The sequence below is a fragment of the Prinia subflava genome, chromosome 2 (genome assembly GCF_021018805.1).
Source record: "Prinia subflava isolate CZ2003 ecotype Zambia chromosome 2, Cam_Psub_1.2, whole genome shotgun sequence".
Taxonomy (NCBI): Eukaryota; Metazoa; Chordata; class Aves; order Passeriformes; family Cisticolidae; genus Prinia; species Prinia subflava.
Window position 1 is genome coordinate 9645330 of NC_086248.1, and position 23088 is coordinate 9668417.

A 23088-nucleotide genomic window follows, 5' to 3' on the forward strand; every position below is an offset into this window, starting at 1 on the left:
TTTCCATGCTGATCACTGTACTCTGCCTCAGAAGTTTGTTACTGTTTTTCAGTAAGCTGCTTTTGTTTTCAAGGAAGTCTTCATTCTGTAGTTAAAGTAACAATAGAGAAGATACACATTCTTTTGTTTTAATTATCATATCAAAAAATTTGGTTTTTTTGAAAAAATTAAACAGCATATGGCTTTCTAAATTGATCTAATATTGAAGTGCTTGTTTCCATGATATTTTTAAAGGATTTATAAAACAAAAATATTTAATACCCAAGAATAGTCCTTGTTAACTCTAGCAGGTTTAATCCTAGATATAGTTAAGCCTAAATAGTTCTGTGCATGTTTGGAGCTGTTAATTATTTCAACAGATACTCCTAAATGTTATCAACCTGTTTGTACTTTAAAAAAAAATTAAATCATTCTATCACATTTCTGCTCTAAAGCAGAAATTTCATATTCACACAGTTTTTAAACATGCAAGGTGGGTTTTCTTGTATTTCAGATTCAGTTTTAGTAAGGCACGAGAAACATTTTTTTAAAGAATATTTCCTTTTGCTGTTAATCTCTAAGTTTATAGCACTGAATTGCTTCTTACTACTAATATTCTAATGAGGTCAGGGGAGCATATTTAATCTTACATATCTTGCAGATGGGTAGAAATTGATTGAATTGTACTCTAACAATATTCTTTCCAAAATGAAGGAAAATTAAAGAAAAGAAGTTTTAAAAAAATATTACAAAATGGCTTAAAATATGGGGGAGAAAAAACAGAAGGAAAAGCACACCCTTCAGTGTTGAGACATGGTACTTGTTATTTGGCAACTGTGACTAGTGACATCAAATATACTGCATACCAACACAGAGTTTTTCTCAGTGTTGTTTTTCATAAGATAATCAGAAAAATTATTTACTTGAACAAAGCTGATGCTAGGAGATCCAAAATCAGGTTTTTACACTGATCCTGTTCAGTATTTGATTTTAAAGAGGAGACTTAAAACATCCCATGTTCAATTAAAAAAATAAAAATTGAGGCTACTTAGTGTGGATTTTATTAGTTTCCCTTAATGCCACAGCAAGTAAATTTTATTTACAAAATTGTGCTATCCAAGTGTATATTGTGTAATATAACTTGTCCTGAGCTATTAGTAGGGCTTCAGTGAATCCTTAGCAGCTGTGTTTCACTCTAGGTACTGTTTCATTACAGTGGTAGATAGTGATAATAAATACATATATTTAATACAGTGCAACTATTTAAGGCCTCTAGATAGAATAGATTTAAGTCATAACAATTTTTATCCTGCATTATCTGAAGAACCTCCATAGAACACAATTTTAGTTGTGTATCTATTTAAGAGAATCAGCATAGCTTTTTCTGGCACAGGAGATTAAGCCTTTTTCTTGTAGCAAAGGTCAGTTCCAGAGCTTTGTCCAAAGCTCTCAGCACAGAGAGCACATGCTGAAATCTTGCAGTATCCAGGGTGATTTAATTAGCATGGTAGCTTGCACAGGGAAGCAGGAACCCTATGCTTTTGCAGTTTGAGAAGTGCTGATGAAAGGTGCAATCTAAACCTGAAATATTTTTTAGTAGTATTATTAGAATAAAAGTATATTGAGAGTGCCCTTCTGCCAAGTATAAATTGTACTTGCCCTAATAGCCACTTAAAAAAATGCTTCCTGGTTATTTATGTTTTTTTAGAGTTCTGACCTGTATGTATATATGAATTGAATTACACAGATGAACACTTAAACAAGTGGTATTCATACATATTGAGGCAAATTAAAAACAAGTTTAATTTTTATGTACCAAGGTTTCAGCTTCTTTGTAACTGCCATCAGTGTGTTGAAAAGGTTGATTTTCAGTCAAAATATAGCCATGAAGACTGATAAATGGCAGAACACATTTTGCCCTTATGTTTTCAGTTTTTGCGGGGGCAAAAATAGCTGCAAAAAATGCAAAGGTGAGCATGTTCTAGCTTGAATGACTGAACAAAGTAACAACTGAAAGCGGCAAACATACCATATAAATGACTGTATGTGCTTACAGTCTGTTCTTTTATAATAAAGTTATTCATAGGTACCTGATGATAAGTTACTGCAGCTTAACAGGTAGCCAAGAATTAGATCAACTATGGCAGCTTTCCAGATGCTGCCTTCTGCCTGTAACAACTGTAAAGGAATTGGATTAGCTTAGAGGGGGGAGAAGAGGAGTAAGCTAATGCAAATTATCTTCTGGGTGTTGTGAGCTTTGCTAGTGTGTGTGAAAATGCAGCTCAGCTGGTTCATGGTAACTTGTTAAGCTGCAGTAATTTAGCTGAGTAAGAAACCCTGAAAGGTGGAAAAACAACAATGCATCGTGTAGCATTATATTAACATTTCTATGGTTCACTGAGCCAGAGCCTGTAGGGCTGGTCTCAAAGCTTGAGATTTCTTTCAACTGTTGCCTTAATTTGCGTTTGTGGTTTCTTATTCTCAATCTCCTTGCCTAGTTAGTCCAGTATCTTTTCCTTCTGGTTTCTCCTCTAGTATGTCTTCCTTCCCAGTTTCCAGGCAACATTTATCTCCTGCTTCCCTCCCCCTCCTAAGTATGTTTCTGTTTCTACTTGTACTGTGTGCTGTTCCCATCATCAACTTACTATTCCAGTCTTTTTGCCCCACAGTCACATACACCTTCTACAGCCTAACTTTTCTTCAGATCTGCTTTCTTCTCATCCTCAGTCCCACTGAAAGTGCTTGCCAATTTTTCTTGCAGTCTCTTTGTTGGCTCCTTTGTCTTACCTTTCTCTCTTCCTCCTTCTGGTTTCCTTTTTTCTCTTTCCTCCCTCCGTAGTCTACTTCGTGTGTTTGGCTTTTGTCCCCCCTGCACTTGAAACAGAAAACTTCCTTTCCACATTGCCTCATGGGCCTTTCCAACACAAGGTGGAATCTTGGACAGCAGTTTCTAAGTCTTTGACATGGCACACTGAAGTCCAATTGCAGGCACAACCTTAATCAGCCATCTCAGATGTGCTGTGTATGGTCAGGAGTTCAAGTTTTCAGCAATGAGTCTGTAGCAGATCTCTGCTGAACTTGGATGAACTGTAATTTTGCAAAGGATTTTAGTTCAGTCTAAGAGTGTGAAAACAAAGGTCTCCTGCTGCTGGCATATTTGAATACATGAAAGCATCAACTTCTCAAAGAGGTAGCTAGATTATTTTAGTACGGATAAAACACCTTTCTTTGCCAATATTTCTGAAATGGCAGTGTTCAGACAGAAGTTCTGTTAAAAATTTTGTCCAAGCAAGTTCCTGCCATGAAAAATATTAGCCAAGTTGTTAATATTATGAGAAAACAAATTAATGTCTTAAAACGGGAAGTTTCAGGCGACCTTCATGTTGTGCCATGCTGCCAGCTTTAATAGGAAGGTACTTGAAAAGGCTGAAGGTTATGGAAGTCAAAATTTTAACCTTTCCTTTTTAAGTTGAAATAGTCAATAGTAGTAATCAGTTTTCCAAATTCAGCTTAAGGAAGATCCTTGTTATTAAAATATCCATAATCTTGGTTTGGTTCATGAGTATAATAATGTTGAGTGTTTAAAACAAGCATTCTAGTTTAATACTTCACTAGTATGCAGCAGATACTAGAATTTAACATTTCTAAAATGTTTTTGTTGTTCTCCTAATTTGTCCTAGACTGCTCATCGCCCTGCTGAATGATGCTGTGCAGGATAACCAGTCCTTCACTAATACACTGTTATCCAAAGCCTCTAGTCTAATTTGACTTTCAGAAACACTGATAGGAGAAAAATCACATTTTTACTTTCTCACCTAATTTTCCTATCTCTGCTGTGCTTCTCATCTGCTTTCTTGGCCTATTCCCTCTTTATAATATCTTTTCAAAACGCTTCTTTGAGAGCCATAATTCTCATAGGGAATTTAAAGTAGTCATTTTTTTCCCTACAGGTGAGGGGTTCACAAACAATGAAGTTCAGAAATCGCTGAACAGCAATATAAATTATTTTGTGAACCCTTAAACAACAATTAATTTCCTCTAGACTTTTTCCTGAAATGAGTGTCACTGTCTGACTAAGAATTTATGGTGGAAAAAAATTAATCAAATAATTTAGTGGCAATATTTTTAGAATCATTTATCCTATAAAGTGACTGTATAATCTAATCTTACAAATTCCATATTTGTCCCAAAGCCTGAAGTCAGGCGTTTAAAACAGAATACTGCAATATTACTATGAGAAGTCTAGTGTGAAATGTTGAAAGACATGGACATTGGTGAAATTACTTGCCAGTGGTATGTTTATACCCACTTAGATTTACTTAAAAGCATGTGTGGTTTTCACAGTAATTGTCTTTGTCATAACGATTGCTGTAATTATTGTGATCGCATCTGTTGTTGCCCAGCTGTAGTTGGGGATAGGTTTTATTCAGTTGACACTGTGTAATTAGGGTCTTTTTATTTCTTCTTCAGTTGGCAGTTCTGCAAGTAGTAGTGCCACAAGGAGAGATTCTCTATCTACTAGCTCTGACTTGTACAAAAGATCTAGTAGCAGCCTAGCACCCATAGGGCAGCCATTTTACAATAGTCTGGGATTTTCCTCCTCTCCAAGTCCAATAGGCATGCCTCTGCCAAGCCAAACGCCAGGACATTCACTTACGCCACCGCCATCACTTTCATCACATGGATCCTCATCCAGTTTGCATTTAGGTAAAAAAAACAAAAACAAAAAACCAAAAAAACACTTTTTGTTTGTATGTGTGTATGTATTTCTATGTGTAAAATATATGTTGCATAAGAGATGTCACATTACCTTTGCTGTTAAACAGTTTTGTAATGAAGAGGGGCCATTCCTGAAAGGTGAAGAGCATGTTCAGATGCTCATTGATTTGACAGTGGAGGGCACTCAGCTTTTGGCAATATCGGGCCAACAACTGATTTTTCTTCCCTTGCAGAAGCCCAGTAGAGAGCCCAGTAAGAATTATTGGTCCTTTTTCTATTATGTTTCCACAGTATGACAAGCAGAGGAGCATTGTTTTTGGTTCTCCTCCGCTGTGTTACCATTTCAAGGACATTTTAGATATGTGTTTAACAGTGAAGTGACTTCATTAATGCCCCTTGCCATGATATGTGAGCAGTGCTCTCTCTCCATGTAAAATATATTGAAAGGTGATTTTTGAATCAGTCCACCTCATGGCTGAGATACTTTGCCAGGAAGACAATAGTTTATCACCAGGCTGATGGAAGGAGACAAAAAAAAAGGCATTTGTCAAAGTAGCAAAGGCATTGTTAGTGGTGGCTCTCTGTTATCGTAATTTTTTTTAAGGAATGTTGAAAATAATTTCTCAATTTTTTTTTTGCCTAGTAAGATGACATGGGAGCTTAAACTTTCTTTAAAAAAAAAATAAAATAAAAGATCTTAAGAAACCCCACCACAGTATACAGTATATTAAGAAGATAATGCCTCTAACCTGAAGTTACCTAATACAGTTGTTCTTTTCTGCTGCAAATATTTGCAGTCTTTTAATTTGGATGCTAAAATCATTCAGTGAAACTAGATGTAATTCCAGATTGAGTTGCCAGTTGCTCCAGTAAGTGTTCAAGGCACAGTTCCATGCTTGCAATAGGCAGCATAATCCCCTGTACTTCTCAGTGCAAATAATAAAAATTTTAAAATGCCTACCAGAAGATACCTTAAGTGAGAAATGTGTGAGTGATTTGTATAACAAGGTTAAATAATTAAAATATATTACATTTGCAGTACAATATCCCCTTCAAGGTTAAGTGCTGAATACCCAAAATAAAACTGGGCAAGGGGATGTTTCAGCACGTTTTATTTTTTTTTACTTACCTTTTTTCCTTTTTCAGGTCTACAAAGTGCACCTTTGGGCTGAGACCAAGCATGGAAAGTTTCAGCCCAAATGGAGGCTTTTGAGAAAGTTCTGAACATCTGACAATGGGGTTATCATGGAAATCTTTTTCTTTCTTTCTTTTCAAAGTACTCTCACCATAGTTTTCATATTGCTGAAAACTATACTTAAACCAAATTTTGGAAGGCATTATCTAAAATTTAGAACATTCAAAGTTTTGTTTGTTTCACATTTGATAAATGTTAAAAGACTTTTTTTCAGTTCTGAGAAAATAGGCTGCGATCAGTATAGAGGATTGCCTCTATCAGCAGAAATTGTTAAATACTGACTTTGACCCATTTTGAACTGTTTGGCAGTGTGAGCTAAGCCTAATAGCTTGTTAAAAACATGTACTAGATCAGTGTGTAACTGCCAGAATATACAGTTGTACTCTGAAAATTGACACAACCTTGTTGGCTTCCATGTGTCCTCTTCGTCCTCCAAGTGAAGTGGACCTTGATTACTAGTAAACTTTTTGTTATATTACAAAATCAGTCTGAACTTTGGAAATGGAAGTCTTTTGGATATTTGCTTTCACAAAAAAGAAATGCAGAAAAATGCAATAATTTTTTTTTAGCTATTTTGCCCTGTGCCATATTTTTGCACAGTTGCATTCAAAGTGCACCATCTCAGAGTTTAAGACTATTTCTGCAATTAATTGTCTGTCTTGTTATATTTATTCTGGTGTGTTCATCTACCACTCTTGGAAGCATGTTTTGTTTTCATATGCAAAAAATAAATCAAAGCTTTCTCACCAAGTGAGAAGTTACACTTGAAATCAAACAGGGAGTGTATTTTATGAAGGGTATGGTTATGATGTAGTCACTTTTCAGAGTAGAACAACACTGTAAGTTCATGTCTGCATGCAGTTTCCATTGGTATTCTGATAATGCCTGTCAAATGCAGCTCTCCCTCCCCCTTCCAAACTTGTCCTGCCTGCTTGTATCAACAGGTTCAGCTAAGTTTAACTCTTGTTTTAAAACGGGCATCAAACTTGGTTGATGTTTCAGCCACCAGAATCTAGAGCACAACACTGGGAATGGGTGCATGGTTTTATAACCCCTTTGTCAGACATTGCTGCAATTTGTAGCTTAAAAGAACAATTTCCCTTTTACAAGACATTTGTGATAATTTACTGTTTTTATCTCTTCTCACCAACTTTTATCCTACATCCTACAATAGGAATGTGCTAATGACTCTGTGCTAGTGTCAGTTTTCCTGTATTTGAAGGGATTTGTCAGTTGTCTGGAACTGCTTCTTTACTGTAATCAGTTGGAGCAGTAAGGTCATGAATTTGAACTACCCTTTCACTCCCAACTACAAGAACTGCAAGAGAAAGTGTTTTTCCATTGTCATAAAAAATCCTTTTAGGTTGGTAGTCCTTACCCTGTTTGATGGTCCATTGCAGCATTTTAAGAGTGGAGTTTAGGTGTAGAGTAGGATTTCTAAACTCTGGGCTTTTGGAGGTAATTATTTCCCGTGTGTTGTGAGCCAAGCTGTTAGCAGTTGGGATTGATGTTTCACCCTCAGAGGTGGTCATTCTGGGGAAGAGTAAAGGCCCCTTGGCAAGGCTCTGTGGGGAGCTTTGCATTGTCCCAGCTGTGTCCCTCCTCTGTAGGGCTGCAGTGAACCAGGCCTAATAAACATGTGCATTGATTCCTAAAATGTACGTAGATATGTGTCATTCTGTTTTCCATTTGAAGATGAAACTTTTAGCTTAGGATGAGATGAAGCTACTTTTTTACAGATGAACAAATACTTCATAAAAATTAAGTTTAAAGCCTTGATATACATTTTGTGTGTTACTAGAAGATACTGCTGACACATGTAAATAAGTTACTTAGCAGTAGATGTGTTTTCTGTCTTTATTAGAAATAATTGAAAAAATACTTTGATAAATACTAACAGACTAATGCTGTCAAAATAAATGTGCCTGGATCTAGTTTTTAATGTTTTCTCATGTTCTCCTTAACATTAAATATGTTAAGGAGTCAATAGTTTAACATACTTTGTGTCCTTGAAGCTTACGCTCTGATTTAGACATCCCCTTTATATCTCTCTGCCTTTTCCTCCCTATGGATCAGCCACAGGGGTTTAGGTTCAATTAAACTGTAAAACAAGTTAATGTCACTCAGTGCTACGGATGTCTTCGTTTTATGAGATCAGAAGTGATAGATAATTGATCATCTGAAGAATGAACTGCACACTTCATTCCCCAAGAGTTTGGAATTGTGTGGCTATACTGATGTCTAATAAGTATTCTAATTTTTCAGTGCTTTATTCAGTAGGGTATGTTCCCCAAATAACTTACAAGATGTAGGCTGTTACTTTTCTAGTTTGATGAAGAAAATAGGCCATTGTACTCACAATTATGTCTGCATATAACACGTACCTAAGACAATATGCCTTTATTTTGGGAGTTTTACTGTTTTTCAATTCTGCTACTGAGCCATAACATTGCTATAATTAAAAGTTATTTGTAAAATAAAAGCTAACTACTAATTAAATTACTCGTTTTTATGATAGTGTCCAGTGTTTTACAAGGTCTGCTTTCTGAGTGCCACAGATTCTTCTAGGCACAATGGATGTGCTTTTTTAATACAGCCTTCCTGTACTGTTGTCCTGCATAACATGATTGTCTGAAATAGTCTCTCAGGCTAGACAGGAGCCTCCCAGTTGCAGCATAGTTGTCTTACAAGTCTAAAAAAATGATGGTTCCAAAATTAGACTGAAAAGAGGCTTAATAATTCTGAGCAGGAAATGTATATTACACACATATAGAATATTTAAAAGCTACCAAGTTTCTTAATTTCTATTTTAGTTGCTAGAAAAATTGTTGTATTTAATTTATAGAGATGAAGGCTCAGTTAAAAAAAAAAAAGCTGAAACAATTGCTTATTCACATGTGCAATTCTATGACTGTATGTTGACTGTGAGCATATGACCAAAACTGCCCTCTTAGTTTCTGGCACAGAATTGAGCATGTGATCAGTGGAGTGATAGAGATGCTGCAGCAGGAAAGTAGCCTATCATTTCCTTTCAGATGGGCTGTGGTGCCCTCTCGTGATAATAAATACTGTCACTGCACAGCTTATACAGGGAAGCCAGGAGAGCACTGATGTATTTACATAGTCCAGATGAGAAATGCCATCATTTCAGCTGCACGACTTACTTTGTTCTTTAGAACATTATTCCTAGAGGAAAAATTCTGACAGAGCATCACTTTACACACTGCTTCACCTGCAGAATGTTGGGTTTTTTTCTTTGGTTTGTTAGTACCATAATGTTTATCAGTGGAAACTAAAAATGATAGTTACAAAATTTTGATTTTCCTGGCCATAGAGGATTAAGAGACTTTAATTTAAAAGAAAATCTAGTGCTTTTAAAAGGGTATTGTGGGGCATAAAGTATTTATTGATGTTTATCACAGATTTTTGAAGACTAATTATAAAATAAATACTAATTATTTCTATTTTAGGGCATAATACTATACACTGCAATAAATGTGATGCTTCATATGTCTTCCAGAGCACTGACATCTCAGATTCTGGCACTAGAATTTGAACTTTTGAGAAAGATAACTTTATCATTAATACATTGCCAATCCACTGTAGCACTGTGGCTTGGCCTTAAAATACTTGGAACCAAAAGAAGGCTTGGCTGGGGCACAGTCAGCTGGGGTTTTTTGTGTGGGTTTGTTTTGTTTTGGTTTTTTGGTGGGTTTTTTTTGCTGTTTTGTTTTTTGTTTTGTTTTTTTTTAATTAAGTTTGTAATAGAGCACCATTCAAACAGCACATACTGCAATTTGTTGTAAATTCAAATGTAGATATTTATTCTGTTGACTTTGAAAGGGCTTTAATTACAATATCACCTTTTAGACAGGAAGACAAAAAGCTTTCCTTTTCCAATTTGTAGTCAATACTTTTAGGGAGTGCTTGGTTTCTTCTTTCCTTAGTTTGGTTTTAGTAGTAGAATTGAGGTTTCTAGGTGGGAATTGTCTTTTAAGTATTTCTGCTTGTAGTATAGTAAGAGTATCCCTCTAAAATATCATACAGCAGTTGGGAAAGATGCTTTGGATGCTTTTTATGATAATTGCTGCCTGTTGTAAAGTGAGGCCTGCTGGAGGAGTTCAGAGTGACACGAACTGATCAGAGAGCAGGGTGTGAGGAGAAATGCACGGACTGTAGAGTGACAAGAGCTGTAGGTGGAATCACTGGCAAAAAGGAGTAGGACCTAGACACAGGAAGGCAATTCAGGTCTTAGAAAGTAAGACAGGATGAAGTGAGAGTGATGGATGTTTGTGCAGCAAGGAAAGGATTTCATGTTTCTAAAAAGAGCTTCAGTTTGATGTATTTGTGGTTGTTTGATAATTAAGTAGAGCATTCTTAGTTACCTGGTTTGAAATTTGACATACTTAGTGCTGAGAAGAGGTACCAGATTGAAAGCTCAGGATGCTGAAGTCATCAAATAACCTGCAGGACAGGTACAGCTTGAGTAGAGGCACCACATGTGCCTCCCCAAAAATGCCCTTAACACACTGGAAAGGTTATCTCAGTAGGGACTGAAGGGTAGTTCAGATTTCATGGTCCATTTTGTCACAATTGGCCAACTTCCAAGACTACTAACAAGGATATAAGCCAGTATGATTCATGAAGTGGAAATCTGCCCACTAAGCTTAAGGCCCACCCAGTTCTAATGTTTCTGTAAGGCTAAGTGGGTGCTCACTTTACCTGCCTTGATACATTCTTCTAATGACATTTCTTTTCCTGGTGCCCTTCACATAAAACAAAAATGAGGAGGAGAATGGTTTTATTTATTGCAAGATAAAGCTAGCTAACTCCTCCAACCATAATGAGGTAAATACAAATAACGAAACGACACTGTTGTTTTCTTTGCTGCAGGGTGTATCAGTAGTTTTAGTTTCACTTGCTGTTTTTTGCTGTTGCTTCTTTTCCTGCTGGCTGTTACTGACAGAGCTGCTTCCTTGTAGGAGGACTGACAAATGGTAGTGGTCGCTATATCTCTGCAGCCCCCGGCGCGGAGGCCAAGTATCGCAGTGCGGCGAGCAGCTCCAGCCTCTTTAGCTCCAGCAGCCAGCTCTTCCCTCCCTCGCGCCTCCGCTACAGCAGGTCGGACATTATGCCTTCGGGACGCAGCCGGCTGCTGGAGGACTTCAGGAACAATCGCTTCCCTAATCTCCAGCTAAGGGACCTGGTCGGACACATTGTTGAGTTTTCCCAAGACCAGCATGGTTCTAGGTAATTATTATGAGCATAGGTAATAATGTTTTACTGCTTTAATATTGTTTTATTAACGTCAGATTTCGAATGAGGTGCTTTTCATCTTAATTCAAAGCGTGCAGTTAATTGGAGCGTGTACTCTTAGGCCGACCTTCTCTAAGAAATTTCAGTGTGAAAGTAGTATTAATTTAACTGCCTGTAGAAGTTCTCAGTGTACAAGTAGCCTCATAACTAGACTTGTAAACTCTAGTATTTAGATACCAAAAAGGTGTTGATTAAGAAAACAAATTATATGGCATCTGGAATGTAAAACTTCTTTGTCGGTACATTATCGGGTACTTAGATACTGTTATTATTTTCATCTTTAATGCTTTTCAAATGAAAGTTTTCAAGTCTTAAGTTCACTAAAATGTATCCTTTTATGTATATGCAAAGGCACTGCTTTCATTTTAATAACTTTTATAAGTGTTGACTGCTTTCTTTAGAGTGTTGAGGTGTGTCATTGAAACAGTGTTTGAGAGGTATTCCTGTTGTTGATGCAAAGCATAATGTACCTTTTTTTGCACTTAGATTTATACAGCAAAAGCTGGAGCGAGCTACTCCAGCTGAGCGCCAGATGGTATTTAATGAGATCCTGCAAGCAGCCTATCAATTGATGACTGATGTGTTTGGAAACTATGTCATACAGAAGTTCTTTGAGGTAAGCATAGCACTAAATAGATGGACATGCAAATGAAGTGCTGGAAATCTGATTAAATTTAACTGGTCTTTTCCTTAACACCATAGCAGAACTTAACACATAGCATGACTTCCACAGAACCCAAATATGTAACTCTGTGTTGGTGTTTTCTGTTCTGTATCCAGGTTTTTTTGCTTTATATAATGGACACAGTTTCTCCTTACACTGGTGGTGCATGTGTTGGTGAATAGTAGCGAATGCAAAGGCTGCACACTGAGGCTTCAAAAACATTTTAGAAGAACTTAGAGACTTTCAGTAGATGAAAGGGAACATAAATATGTGAAAGATGCTTTTTATTGGTTACTCCATCATAGTACAGAATGGGTCTGGAAAAAACCCTTGCACTCAAACAGCTCTGTGAACTTCATCTGGTGCTGTGTATGAGGAAACGCCCATAAAATGTATTGAGGCAGGAGAATTTTGAGTAACGGGTCTCTATCATAAGATACATCCAATATTACTACAAGTAGTATTTAAACCAGATTTGTTTTCTCTTATAAACTACGTGGTAAAAAGAAGAAAAAAGGCCTTATCAAAGAATTACAAGATTTGGCTTGCAGAGAGAAGAAAAAAAGTAATACCTGTGTCCTGGGAAAAGTCATATGTAGGAAAGGTATCCAGTATAATGTACTTTAAATTAATGTCAAAGAGTGGTGGAGAGAAAATGATGCTGGAAGATGTCCAGTAAGAAATAAGATACTTGCTGTAAACAAGAATGTAATTTTTAGTAATCTACAAAACAATCTGCTCACTTTTTTTACTTCTTTTTTATTAACCAATCAAAATATATTCTGTAAAGTGTCATTGACATATGATATATAAGATCTTGATTTTGCTTGAGTCATCATTTGCTATTTTTACTATAACGTTAAGTTAGGTGAATACACAGTTAATCATTGTTAGTTGAGTGTTTTCATCTTAATTTTGTAGAACACTTCTCAAGCAAAAGGTCCACATGGCCTGACATGTAAAAGGGGGCCTTAGTTTACTGTATAGGTTGGCAGGTGAAGTTATTGGTCAGGCATTCTTCAGAGCTGACTACAGGTGTGGAGTTTGACAGTTCTCAGCAATGCTGCAGGTATATTGCTGTGCCCCAGCTGATTGTCCAGCTGGTCACTTCTGTGTCCTCACTGACAAGAAGTGAGACACACTGTACAAGTCTTGAGATGGAAAATCTGATTTGGATTTGTATGTAATAGTGACCTGTGACCATTTTGCCAGTATAATTTATATGAAAAAGTGGTTTATTGCACTTAAATATTCCTACAGACAGACAAATATAAGCTATATTGATTTTTCTGTTGTCTTTCAAGGTCATGCATTTGATAGTAGGTATGAGAACTGGATGTGGAATATTACAAAATGTTGCATTTAGAAAAGAAAAGCTTCTGGTAAATGTCCCCACCAAAATACAAAGTGAAAAATGATTCAAGTATTATAGTCATGTCCATCTAGAAAATACTTAATCTGATATGTAAATTTCAGCATATGTCTGCAATATGTCTTCATTTTTTAACAGCATATTTATTTTCTTTTAGTTTGGAAGCCTGGATCAGAAGTTAGCCCTAGCAACACGCATCCGTGGTCATGTTCTGCCCCTGGCCCTCCAGATGTATGGCTGTCGTGTTATCCAGAAAGCACTCGAGTCAATCTCACCTGACCAGCAGGTAATTGTAAGTTAGAGCAATGCTTTTTTTATTTTTTTTATTTATTTTATTGTATCCCTCTTTTTACTTGATTAAATTATTTATTATTCCCTTCATTGTGAAATATCGTACGTGCTAAAATAGTTAAAATGAAAGTAGTGAGGTACACAGTTAATACCAGTGAATATGAAGGTTGGAGTCAGGATGAAATTAAATTTTTCCCCACATAAGAGGGGCAGAGAATGCCATCATAAAGACTTGGGTAATCTTTGTTTTTCCAGAATGAAATGGTGAAAGAGCTGGATGGCCATGTTCTGAAATGTGTGAAGGATCAAAATGGAAACCACGTTGTACAAAAATGCATTGAGTGTGTTCAGCCCCAGTCGCTCCAGTTCATCATTGATGCATTCAAAGGACAGGTAGTGTCAGTGGTTCATTTCCTCTTTGCACATTGCTTAGATTTCACAGAAAAACATTTGCAGATCTTTGTCCATCATTTGCATGTACAAGGTAGCATTTGCCACTTTGGACTTGGCTTATATTTAGAATGAAAAAGGGGATGATGACGTGGAAAAGGTGTTGGAGAGACAGTTAACATGCTGTAAAAAGATGATTTTGTTGGAGAGTAGAGTCTAGAAAGACATATTTAGCTGTATTATAAATAATAATAAATGTTGATGTAATATATATAGATACTAGGGACTTCACATGCCCAGGCTTTGTGTTTGTGTTTTGTGATAACACCATTCCACATTTCCTTCACAACTCTTGGCAGAGCCATTTTTGATATAATAATAACATATGTGCTCTCTGGTATATATTTTTCATTAAAAATTACATTTTCCTCTCCTGTTGCTTGTGTTGCACGTGTGTCTTTCAGTGTTTCCCAGTGAATGTCAGTCCTTAAGGAACTGCAGTGATGAAATGCACTAATCTGCTCCCTACATATGGACTAGTGTGGAGTGAAGGGGCTGTCATATTTGTTTACTTCAGACTGGGGTTTTTGTTTTGTTTCCAAAAAACATTATTAGTGTAAGATTGATATTGTGCTGCAGGCTAGTGACTGTGCTGCAGCTAAATAACATTTTAATCCTCTGAGACAAGCATGTACTTTTATAGTCGTGAGAAGAACTGTAAAAATCTTACTGACTTGGCTATATAACTAAATTTTACTTTAATGAATGGCCAAATATATTTCCTAATAAAATCTACAATATCTTTCTCATTTTGCACAGCAGCAATACTTGAATTATTGTTGTACATAGTACTAAATTGCATACCAAGGTTTCTAGGGTTCAGTCTTTTTACACCACAAAGTGTGTATGAGGTACATGAGATGCATTTTTTAAACTGTAAGTAGACTCCCTTGACTAAAGTGTGAGTTTGGTTATTTACTGAACATCCATCTTAAGCACCAAGTAATTATATATAGAAAATAATAGCAAACATAAAATGGCAAATGAAAAATTACACTTATGTGATATTACTTATAATTTTCTCCTTCCTGCATCATTTGAGTTGATGCCTAATCTTACAAGATTCTGTATTCAGTCCTGAACAACACTGAAATTTTGGGAATTAATCCCCAAACCACAAACGTAGCTTCTGGAGAAGCAACCAGAAGGAATTAGCAAGATTTGGCTGTATGTTTTGAGGAGTTATTTACAAACTTTGTCTCTCTAACTGGGAGCCTGTTGTGTATGCTGGAACATGAAATTGGTGAAAATCAGCCACTGTTATTGAATTCCTTTTCATAAGTGTCAAAGTCTTAAAATCTGAAAATAAAGTAAAAAGGAAAGCTTGGAAGTTAAACAGTACTTAACTAACAGTCATACTTCTAGGCTTTCCTTTGCAGCTAAATAGGCTGGAAACATTGTAATGAACAATGTTTCACTTGCATGAACTAACACTTGGGTTCTTAGTTGTATGTTTTCTGGAGTCCTTGACACACAAAAACTTGCCTTTTCTTCTTTTCCTGACTTTTCCTGGAAATGGAATTCTAGTCTTGGCAGGCAAAAGTTTTTTTTAATAGTAGTTTGTTCAGTTCAATTTTGAGTGCAGCAATATTGCAAGAGACGTGAGCTTCGGTTGGTTTAACTTCAGTTTGCAATCCTCTTTTCAAGGTATTTGTACTTTCAACTCATCCATACGGCTGTAGAGTAATTCAGCGGATTCTGGAGCACTGCACTGCCGAGCAGACTTTGCCAATCCTGGAAGAACTGCACCAACACACAGAACAGCTAGTGCAGGTTAGTGACTGTACACTCATTTTTAATGCACTTGAGAGGTTTTTGTTGTTATCATCATTTACTCCTGTATCCTAGTTTAAATGCATTTGCCTCTTTTTAGTTTTGTAGACATTGATTTTTTTGTTTTTCTTTCCTTCCATAGTTGTAATGAAAATGAATTTGGAAGTTGGGAGGCAAAGAAGATACAAAAGGGTTTTTCTTATGCTTTTGACTGTAGCTTGGTGTTGGGTAGGGGAATATTACAGCTGTTAAAAAAGTATGATCTTTAATTTAAGGACTTCTTTCTTTAAGAGGATAAAAGATGCTCTAGCAAAACACTGGTTTTAGAGATTATTTACATTTTTCATGTAAAATTTGTGATCTGTTAAGTAATTCTTAATGAAATATTTCTTGCATCGCTTTGCTCCTGTAATGTTGACATTATTGTATTTTCCTCATATCCATGCAAATAGTAATTTCATACTTTATGCTCATGTACAAAAGCTGTCAGTATTTATTGCTTGGTATGATCACCAAAGAAAATTGAAGTCCTCTTATTTTCAGGATCAATATGGAAATTACGTTATTCAACACGTACTGGAGCATGGTCGTCCTGAAGACAAAAGCAAAATTGTTTCAGAAATAAGAGGAAAAGTTCTAGCTCTGAGTCAGCACAAATTTGCCAGGTATTGCACAACTTTTATATATTAAAGATTCATTAACCTTGTAAAACTCTCGTACTGGATTTATTTCTTGTGTTACAAAAGGGATACGATAGTTCTTTGTTGTTGTTTACCTTGCCTCCTGAAATTTCATATTTTTACAGAGATGAATGGTAGTGATATTTTTATACTCTGTTTGGGGAAGGGAAGAGGTAAATGTTCTGTAGCAAAACAAAAGAGGTTTCGTGGGTTTATGGGGTGGCTTTTGTTCACTTTGTGCAAGTGCAGGGAACAGGTTCCAGGTTTTCATAAAAGGATTCCCAGAGCCAGGTGAACAGTTCTGCTGCAGCTTGGGTGATGTGCTGATGATGATAAGCTGGGACTTGCTGGCTCTCAACCCAGCCTAGCAATTTGCAATTATAACAAGGCTAGCTTTAAAAAGTGGTAGTTCAGTCTGACAAGGATTTTCTGCCTTAGAAAGTCTGAAAGAGTGCTGTAGGAGGCCTGAACTATTCTGAAATTGGAACCTAAAACTCCTTTTGTGCTTTTTGCTGAAATATGGATTATGTGCCTTTTGTGCCTTTTGTGAAGGAAAAACACACCTCAGAATTCATTTTAGGTGATTTAGTGAGACTAACCTTGTCATCAGAGTGAAGTAGAAATGCACTGTGACATTATGGGGGCATTTGTTTTAAGAATTGCTAGCAAACTAGTTTATTTGGATTTTATTTTTCTTTGCCTGAATAGAACTCTTCATAACCCTCTAACTCGCTTAATTTCTAAAGCACAAATTTAGGTCCGGGATCATTTTGCTATGTTACAAGCTTTGATGGCCTTTCCAGTTTCTGAAATAAACTGGAAGGTCAGAGAGTTGCTCTACAAAAGATTATTTGATGGAATCTTTGATGTAGGCATGCTCCTGGAAAGTGCATTTATTCAAAAAGCAAGAATCCTATCTGGCTTTCTCTGTTGTCTTCAAAGGGCTCACAACCAAAATAGATGTGCTAGAACACATCCTCAGGCTGAAGTCCAGTATGCCTGTGTAGCTTCAGTAGAAAAGTCTCTGCTACAAATTAATCAGAAAACAACCTTTTCACATGGGTGAAATAATAGGGATATATAAATCCTGTAACTTCCTCAGTCATGACACTGGAGATTAGGAAATGAGGAATTGATGCATTTGCAGTGTGCTTTTTACTGGCGTGAAGAACCCTGAAGAACTGCTAAACTGATAAACTTCCCGATCAATTGCTAATTGTTACCTGAAAGAATGTTACACCTGCAGTGCCATGATGGACTTGCCTTCTTTTTCAGCAACGTGGTAGAGAAGTGCGTGACGCACGCGTCGCGCGCGGAGCGGGCCCTGCTGATCGACGAGGTGTGCTGCCAGAACGACGGCCCGCACAGTGCCTTATACACCATGATGAAGGACCAGTACGCCAACTACGTGGTGCAGAAGATGATCGACATGGCCGAGCCCGCCCAGAGGAAGATCATCATGCACAAGGTGTGTGCTGCATGCCTGTAGGGATTCAAAAATGTCTGTGCCAGCTTTGCTGCCAGAGCACCTTGCCCTGCAGATGTGAAACTCCACATTTCTGTAATCTAGAACTTGATGTATAGCCGTGACATCAGTGGAGCTGGGTATAGCAGAAAACACTCAGCTCTCTGAGTTAAAAAAGGAAGGTTTCAATGGTTGGATTTCATCTCCTGTCTTTGTGCCAGCTTTTATGTGAAAGTACTTTTAACTGGAAAATGTATTATCTGTCAAAACTATTAATATAACAGAAGAAATACGAGTTTCTCTCTTTATTTGCTCTGCAGTTCCCTCAAAAGAGAGTCCCACACTTCCCAGCATACAGGCACATTTCTGCTTAAGAACATCCAGACATGGAATAATGTGCTGTTGCCATAATGGCCCAAGGCTATTGAACACAGGGCCCAGGATATTCCTGGAGGAGCTCTGCTTCCTCTGCTCACCAACAGGGCTCTCCCAAAAGTACTGCCTCCCTTTCCTGCAACAGGAACATCAGCTCATTTGATGAGTCAAAATCACCAGTTTTACATCTTTCCAGAAACTTCCAGCACTTTGAAATACAGGCTTTGGGCATCTTTTTGTGTAATTTTTGCAAAGTGTAGTCACCTGTACTTAAAAGTGTGGATGTTAAAAAAAACCCAAACGTGTTTTTCATTACAGATTCGACCCCACATCACGACTCTGCGTAAATACACCTATGGCAAACACATTCTGGCCAAGCTGGAGAAGTATTACCTGAAGAACAGTGCTGATCTGGGGCCAATCGGTGGACCACCAAATGGAATGCTGTAAAAGACAAAGAGAAATGGAAGACAAATTAAATTGTGAATTATCAAAACCTACAACTTAACTCTAAATGTTCTGATTTTTTTAAATCTATTTATTGACTTTGTTCATCCATTTGTAAAATTTTTATTCTTGTGTATATTTTTGGGGAGTGAATTGTTAAAAAAAAAGAAAAAATATCTCCAGCCCTGATCCGGAGACCTATCAGATTGGATGGCTGGCAAAGCACAGAATGCCTGTATATGATGTAATTGTATCAAAATAGCTGTCACATATTTTGTAAATTTTTACCTTGTAAAGTCACTGAAATAGTTTTTAAAGGGAAAAAGTACAGTATTCTTTTAATACACTGGCTTGCAATCTGGTAGGTCTACCCAGCATCATAGCACAACAGGTTTATAGAGTTGTATATAGAATTAATCCTTATTTTTCCCTTTTGTGTGAAGTCTTTTATACCAGATTAAAATTGATCAGCTGCATAAACATTATTTAACATGTTGAAAAGTTAAGTTGTATTTTGGTGGTTCACAACATCCTATCCCAGTAACAAACAGGACACAGCAAATTAAAGTAGGGAAGAACAAAACGATGGAAACTTCAAAAGACTAAGTTTTGGCACTTGCTGTGGATACAGCTTTTTTTTAAATCATGCCCTAAGGTTTCTCTAGCAATGTATTAAAAGTAAAGTTCTGTATATACTTATATATTTAATTGTTGTACAAGGTAGAGGGATTTAAATGATGGTGGTACTTCCATTCAGCAAAGTACTCTGTTGGAGAAGGAGTGAACCCTGTATTAACTTTACAGTCAGTTTTACAATGCAGGAAGAGTAGAGATATGTATTTTTTTATTTTGCATATAGAATTGTAAGGATTTGAAAGTGTTGAGCATTTATTCTGCTTTTTCACTGTAGATGCGAAAAATAGGTAATGATAAAGAGAAGGGGCCACTGAAAAGTAAACTTGATAGCTCAACATTTAAGCATGATTGATTAAATATTCAGATAGCTTTTTGCTTCCTATAAATATATGCATTGTATACGTGTAGTTAATAGGTGTAAGTTTACAGTTTGAAAACAAATCTCTCGTTTCGATGTTTATTACAAAGCCTTGCTAATTTAGTAGTGATGCTTACCTTGGTTGTACAGATGTACATTTGTAAACCTTCATGCTGTAAATGTAATTTGTTTTACTCCTTTTTGGGACAAAAATTTGCATTTTAGTGTATATTCATATCCCCTTTCCCTTCTTTCCCCTGGCATATAGTGTTGTATAATGTAAATTTATTTCAGCAAATCAAGAGTGATTTTTTTAAAATTCTATCTTTATATGGTTTCAAAAATATGAACCGACTTTCTTTTTATCTATTGTGAGAAACATTATGTTTTGTTTGTAACATAGCTGTTCAATCTGTTCATATGGACACTTTGGGAAATCAATCTGTTCAAATTTTAAATCAGGATAAATAAGCATAGTAAGAAGTGGACTGAAATACTTGGTTATCACAGAAACCAGTGCTTCTTCCATCTTAATAAATGTGGCATGAATTTTTTGTACAGAAGAGTACTGTATTTTTGAATAGCCTTCTCGCAGCGTAAAGCAAATATGTATGATACTGTCGATTTTTTTCTCTGGACATATGACATTGTAACAGTAACATAAAGATGATGTACATATACAAGCGGCCTTATGTACATTTCCCAATGATCTTTTTAAGGCAGAATTGTGACCATATGTGTATAATTAAAATCCTTTTTAATCCTTTGCCTATGGAAATATTTTGGAAAAAGCTTACTTTGTATATTCAGTTTCTGAAAGATAAAGAAAGTGCTTTGTATGTTGTTGAAGTAAGTATTTTGTGTAAAATGTTCATTTGGATGGCTTAAACTAAAGTTTTGATCAACGTGGTAGTTTGGAAACAACGTCTTGAGCATTGATCAAATAAAAGGCTGTTTTGGTAGGGGTGTGTTCATGAGAAAGAAAATAGTAGTGGTATAAACTTGTATGAGGAATTCTGTCATGTTACTGTTGATACCAGGGTTGTATAACTGTTACTCAAGCAGACATCTGAGGCGCTGCGTTTCTAATGGTAGTGATAACTCCTTAATAGGCAAATGGGAAAGTCTCTTCTGGCCTACTTCCAGTGCCTGCATGAAGTGAAGTAGTAGGCCTTGTTATTTTGAGTAAGCACAATTCTAATTGCCAAGTAGTTTTTGCATGGCAGTTCACAAAATTCCTGCCCAGAGGTACCAGCCCTGTCACTGGAGCCAGAGCTTTCCCGTAGTCACCCAAAGGATGACTTGTGAGCCACTTCCTTGGACACATGAATTCTCCTCAGTGACTAGCTTTACCCTGTGTACCTGTGCCGTGTGTCACAATCCACAGAGTGACATTCCTTCAGACAGTACGTCAGGCTTTCAGGGATGTCCAGGCAGAAACTGATAATGTCCCTGTGTTAGTCCCTGCAGCACTCATGCCATGGTTGAATTGAAACAGTCCTGTAACTGTCATCCTTGGTGCTTTCAGTATCTTGAGTATAACCTTCCACTCGCTCTCCTGAGATCATTTGTGCACAAATTCTATCCAGGAACGTGAAAATCACTGGATTTCCTTTCAACTATTTTAGGGTTTGGGTAGAACCACTAGACTTTTTGCTCAAGTATTGCTTTTTGATATAGATTGTTTACGGACCAGTTTGATTAGGTTTGACTCCAGGTGGCTCGTATTGAATAATGTAATGTTCACGTGTATATACTGTAAAAATCAAAATGAAAATGTGTGAATAACACTGTGTGAAATATATCTGGTCTTGCGTTTTTCCTGTAGGAAACCAGCCATATTCTCATTTATGTGACTTACCTGTGTCTGTGGAGCTCAGCTTTGGGAAGGTGCTCGCTCACTTGTTCTCATGGGAATTGGGCAATTATTCAAGAACTCTGGATTAGCTGATTAAATTTTCAGAGGGCAGTTTTGAGCAGCTAAACTTTCCTGGTTTATACAGTGTCTTTACTGATGACTAGTTAAGGCTGCAGCCTCCTGACAGTTTCTTCCTACATCCCTGGATCCCAGATGAGTTCTGGGGCATTTGAGAGGGTTAGGTTTCAAATGAGAGAAGGAACTGTTAGCTCTGTGGCATCCCTGGATCCACACTCATTTCTGTTGCTGCCCAGGAGGTTTTTCAAAAGACCATTTTTAGCTGAAGGTGTGAAGTGGTCTGACAGCACAGGAAATGAGCCTGGTGGGAAATAACTCACCTAAGGGGCCCCTGTGGACAGAGCAGTCAGAATGCCCATCCCTCCATCCATGACTTTTCCATCAGAGCATGGGGAAAATTGAGGGTTTAGGGTCATAGATGTTTTAAAGTGCTAAAAAAAATTTGGAAACTAATTTGGTCACTGTTCTGTAAGGAACATGCATTTCAAGAGATTTTTATGGCTCACCACAGCATAGCACAGCAGTGGGATTGGGCTCCATGAGAATGTTTGATGCTCAGCATTCCAGTAACTCGGGAATTGAGTTAACAGTGGGGTGACAACAACTCCCACCATGTCGTTTGGGGAAGTAAAGCTGAGAGAATGCAAAAGCATTTTAATATCTAGCAACTGCTCATTGAGACTGCAGGTTGCATGTAAGTCACACCTGGGAGGAGACTCGGGGCAAACTACAGAGCAGCACTTTGCCCTGCACTCAGGATGGGCAGAGTGCTCCGGTGAGGAATTCTGCGGGGAGTGCTGCCTGAGCATCGCGTGTCCTGGGAGGGCAGATCCTGCTCTCGGGCCAACACAGTTCTCTGCTGCTGCCTGAGGAGGGAAAGGGGAACACCGTGAGCTGTGTGCCCTGAGCTGTCGCAGCCCACGGCAGGGCAGGAGTGGCTGTGCTTTGTTCAGACAGCAGTTCACATCGTACCAAGCTGAAGTCTCATTAGTCTGTGGGCAGCACTGATGTTGTGATGAAATACAGGCAGTGCTTTACTCATCCCAAACAGTTTGAGATACACAGGCACTATCTGTGCCCAAAGGATGCTGATTGAAGCACCTCTTGGCTTGGGAATGAGGAAGCTTGGTTCCTGTCAGGGATATATCCCTCTTGGTTCTGCTTGGGGCTCTGCTTGGTTCCTGATGTCGGGCTAGGGAGGTGTGGGAGAACTTGGCAAGGCTAGATCCTGCCACCCAGGAAGAGACAATATGAGAGGTGCTGCAGAGCGAGCCTGGGGTGTTTGCTCTCCTGTGCAGCAGGGCAGCCCAGGCCTCCCCAGCTCCATCATCAGAAGAGGATACAAACCAGCGCTGTTGTCACAGAAAGAGTCACACATGGAAAGGGCAGAAGGATTCTGTCCACCCAGCGTTGATGGTACTCAGGAGCCAAT

The 23088-nt window shown here is 37.5% G+C and overlaps 1 protein-coding gene across 9 annotated transcripts in view; it reads left to right on the top strand.

Annotated features, from left to right (window-relative positions):
- PUM2 (pumilio RNA binding family member 2) overlaps positions 1 to 21524 on the top strand; it is a 65944-nt gene extending 44420 nt beyond the window's left edge. For 4 of the 9 annotated variants that reach the window (XM_063424415.1, XM_063424390.1, XM_063424410.1 and 1 more), the window contains exons 13-21: positions 4450 to 4686; positions 10876 to 11143; positions 11696 to 11825; positions 13403 to 13537; positions 13792 to 13929; positions 15634 to 15759; positions 16303 to 16424; positions 17715 to 17907; positions 18598 to 21524. In XM_063424415.1, coding sequence (XP_063280485.1) covers positions 4450 to 4686; positions 10876 to 11143; positions 11696 to 11825; positions 13403 to 13537; positions 13792 to 13929; positions 15634 to 15759; positions 16303 to 16424; positions 17715 to 17907; positions 18598 to 18729 — 1481 coding nt within the window. In that variant the 3' untranslated portion in view covers positions 18730 to 21524. The remainder of the gene's footprint in view (positions 1 to 4449; positions 4687 to 10875; positions 11144 to 11695; positions 11826 to 13402; positions 13538 to 13791; positions 13930 to 15633; positions 15760 to 16302; positions 16425 to 17714; positions 17908 to 18597) is intronic. The other 5 variants (XM_063424397.1, XM_063424405.1, XM_063424413.1 and 2 more) reach the window with 3 other exon arrangements.
- The last annotated feature ends 1564 nt before the right edge of the window (positions 21525 to 23088 follow it).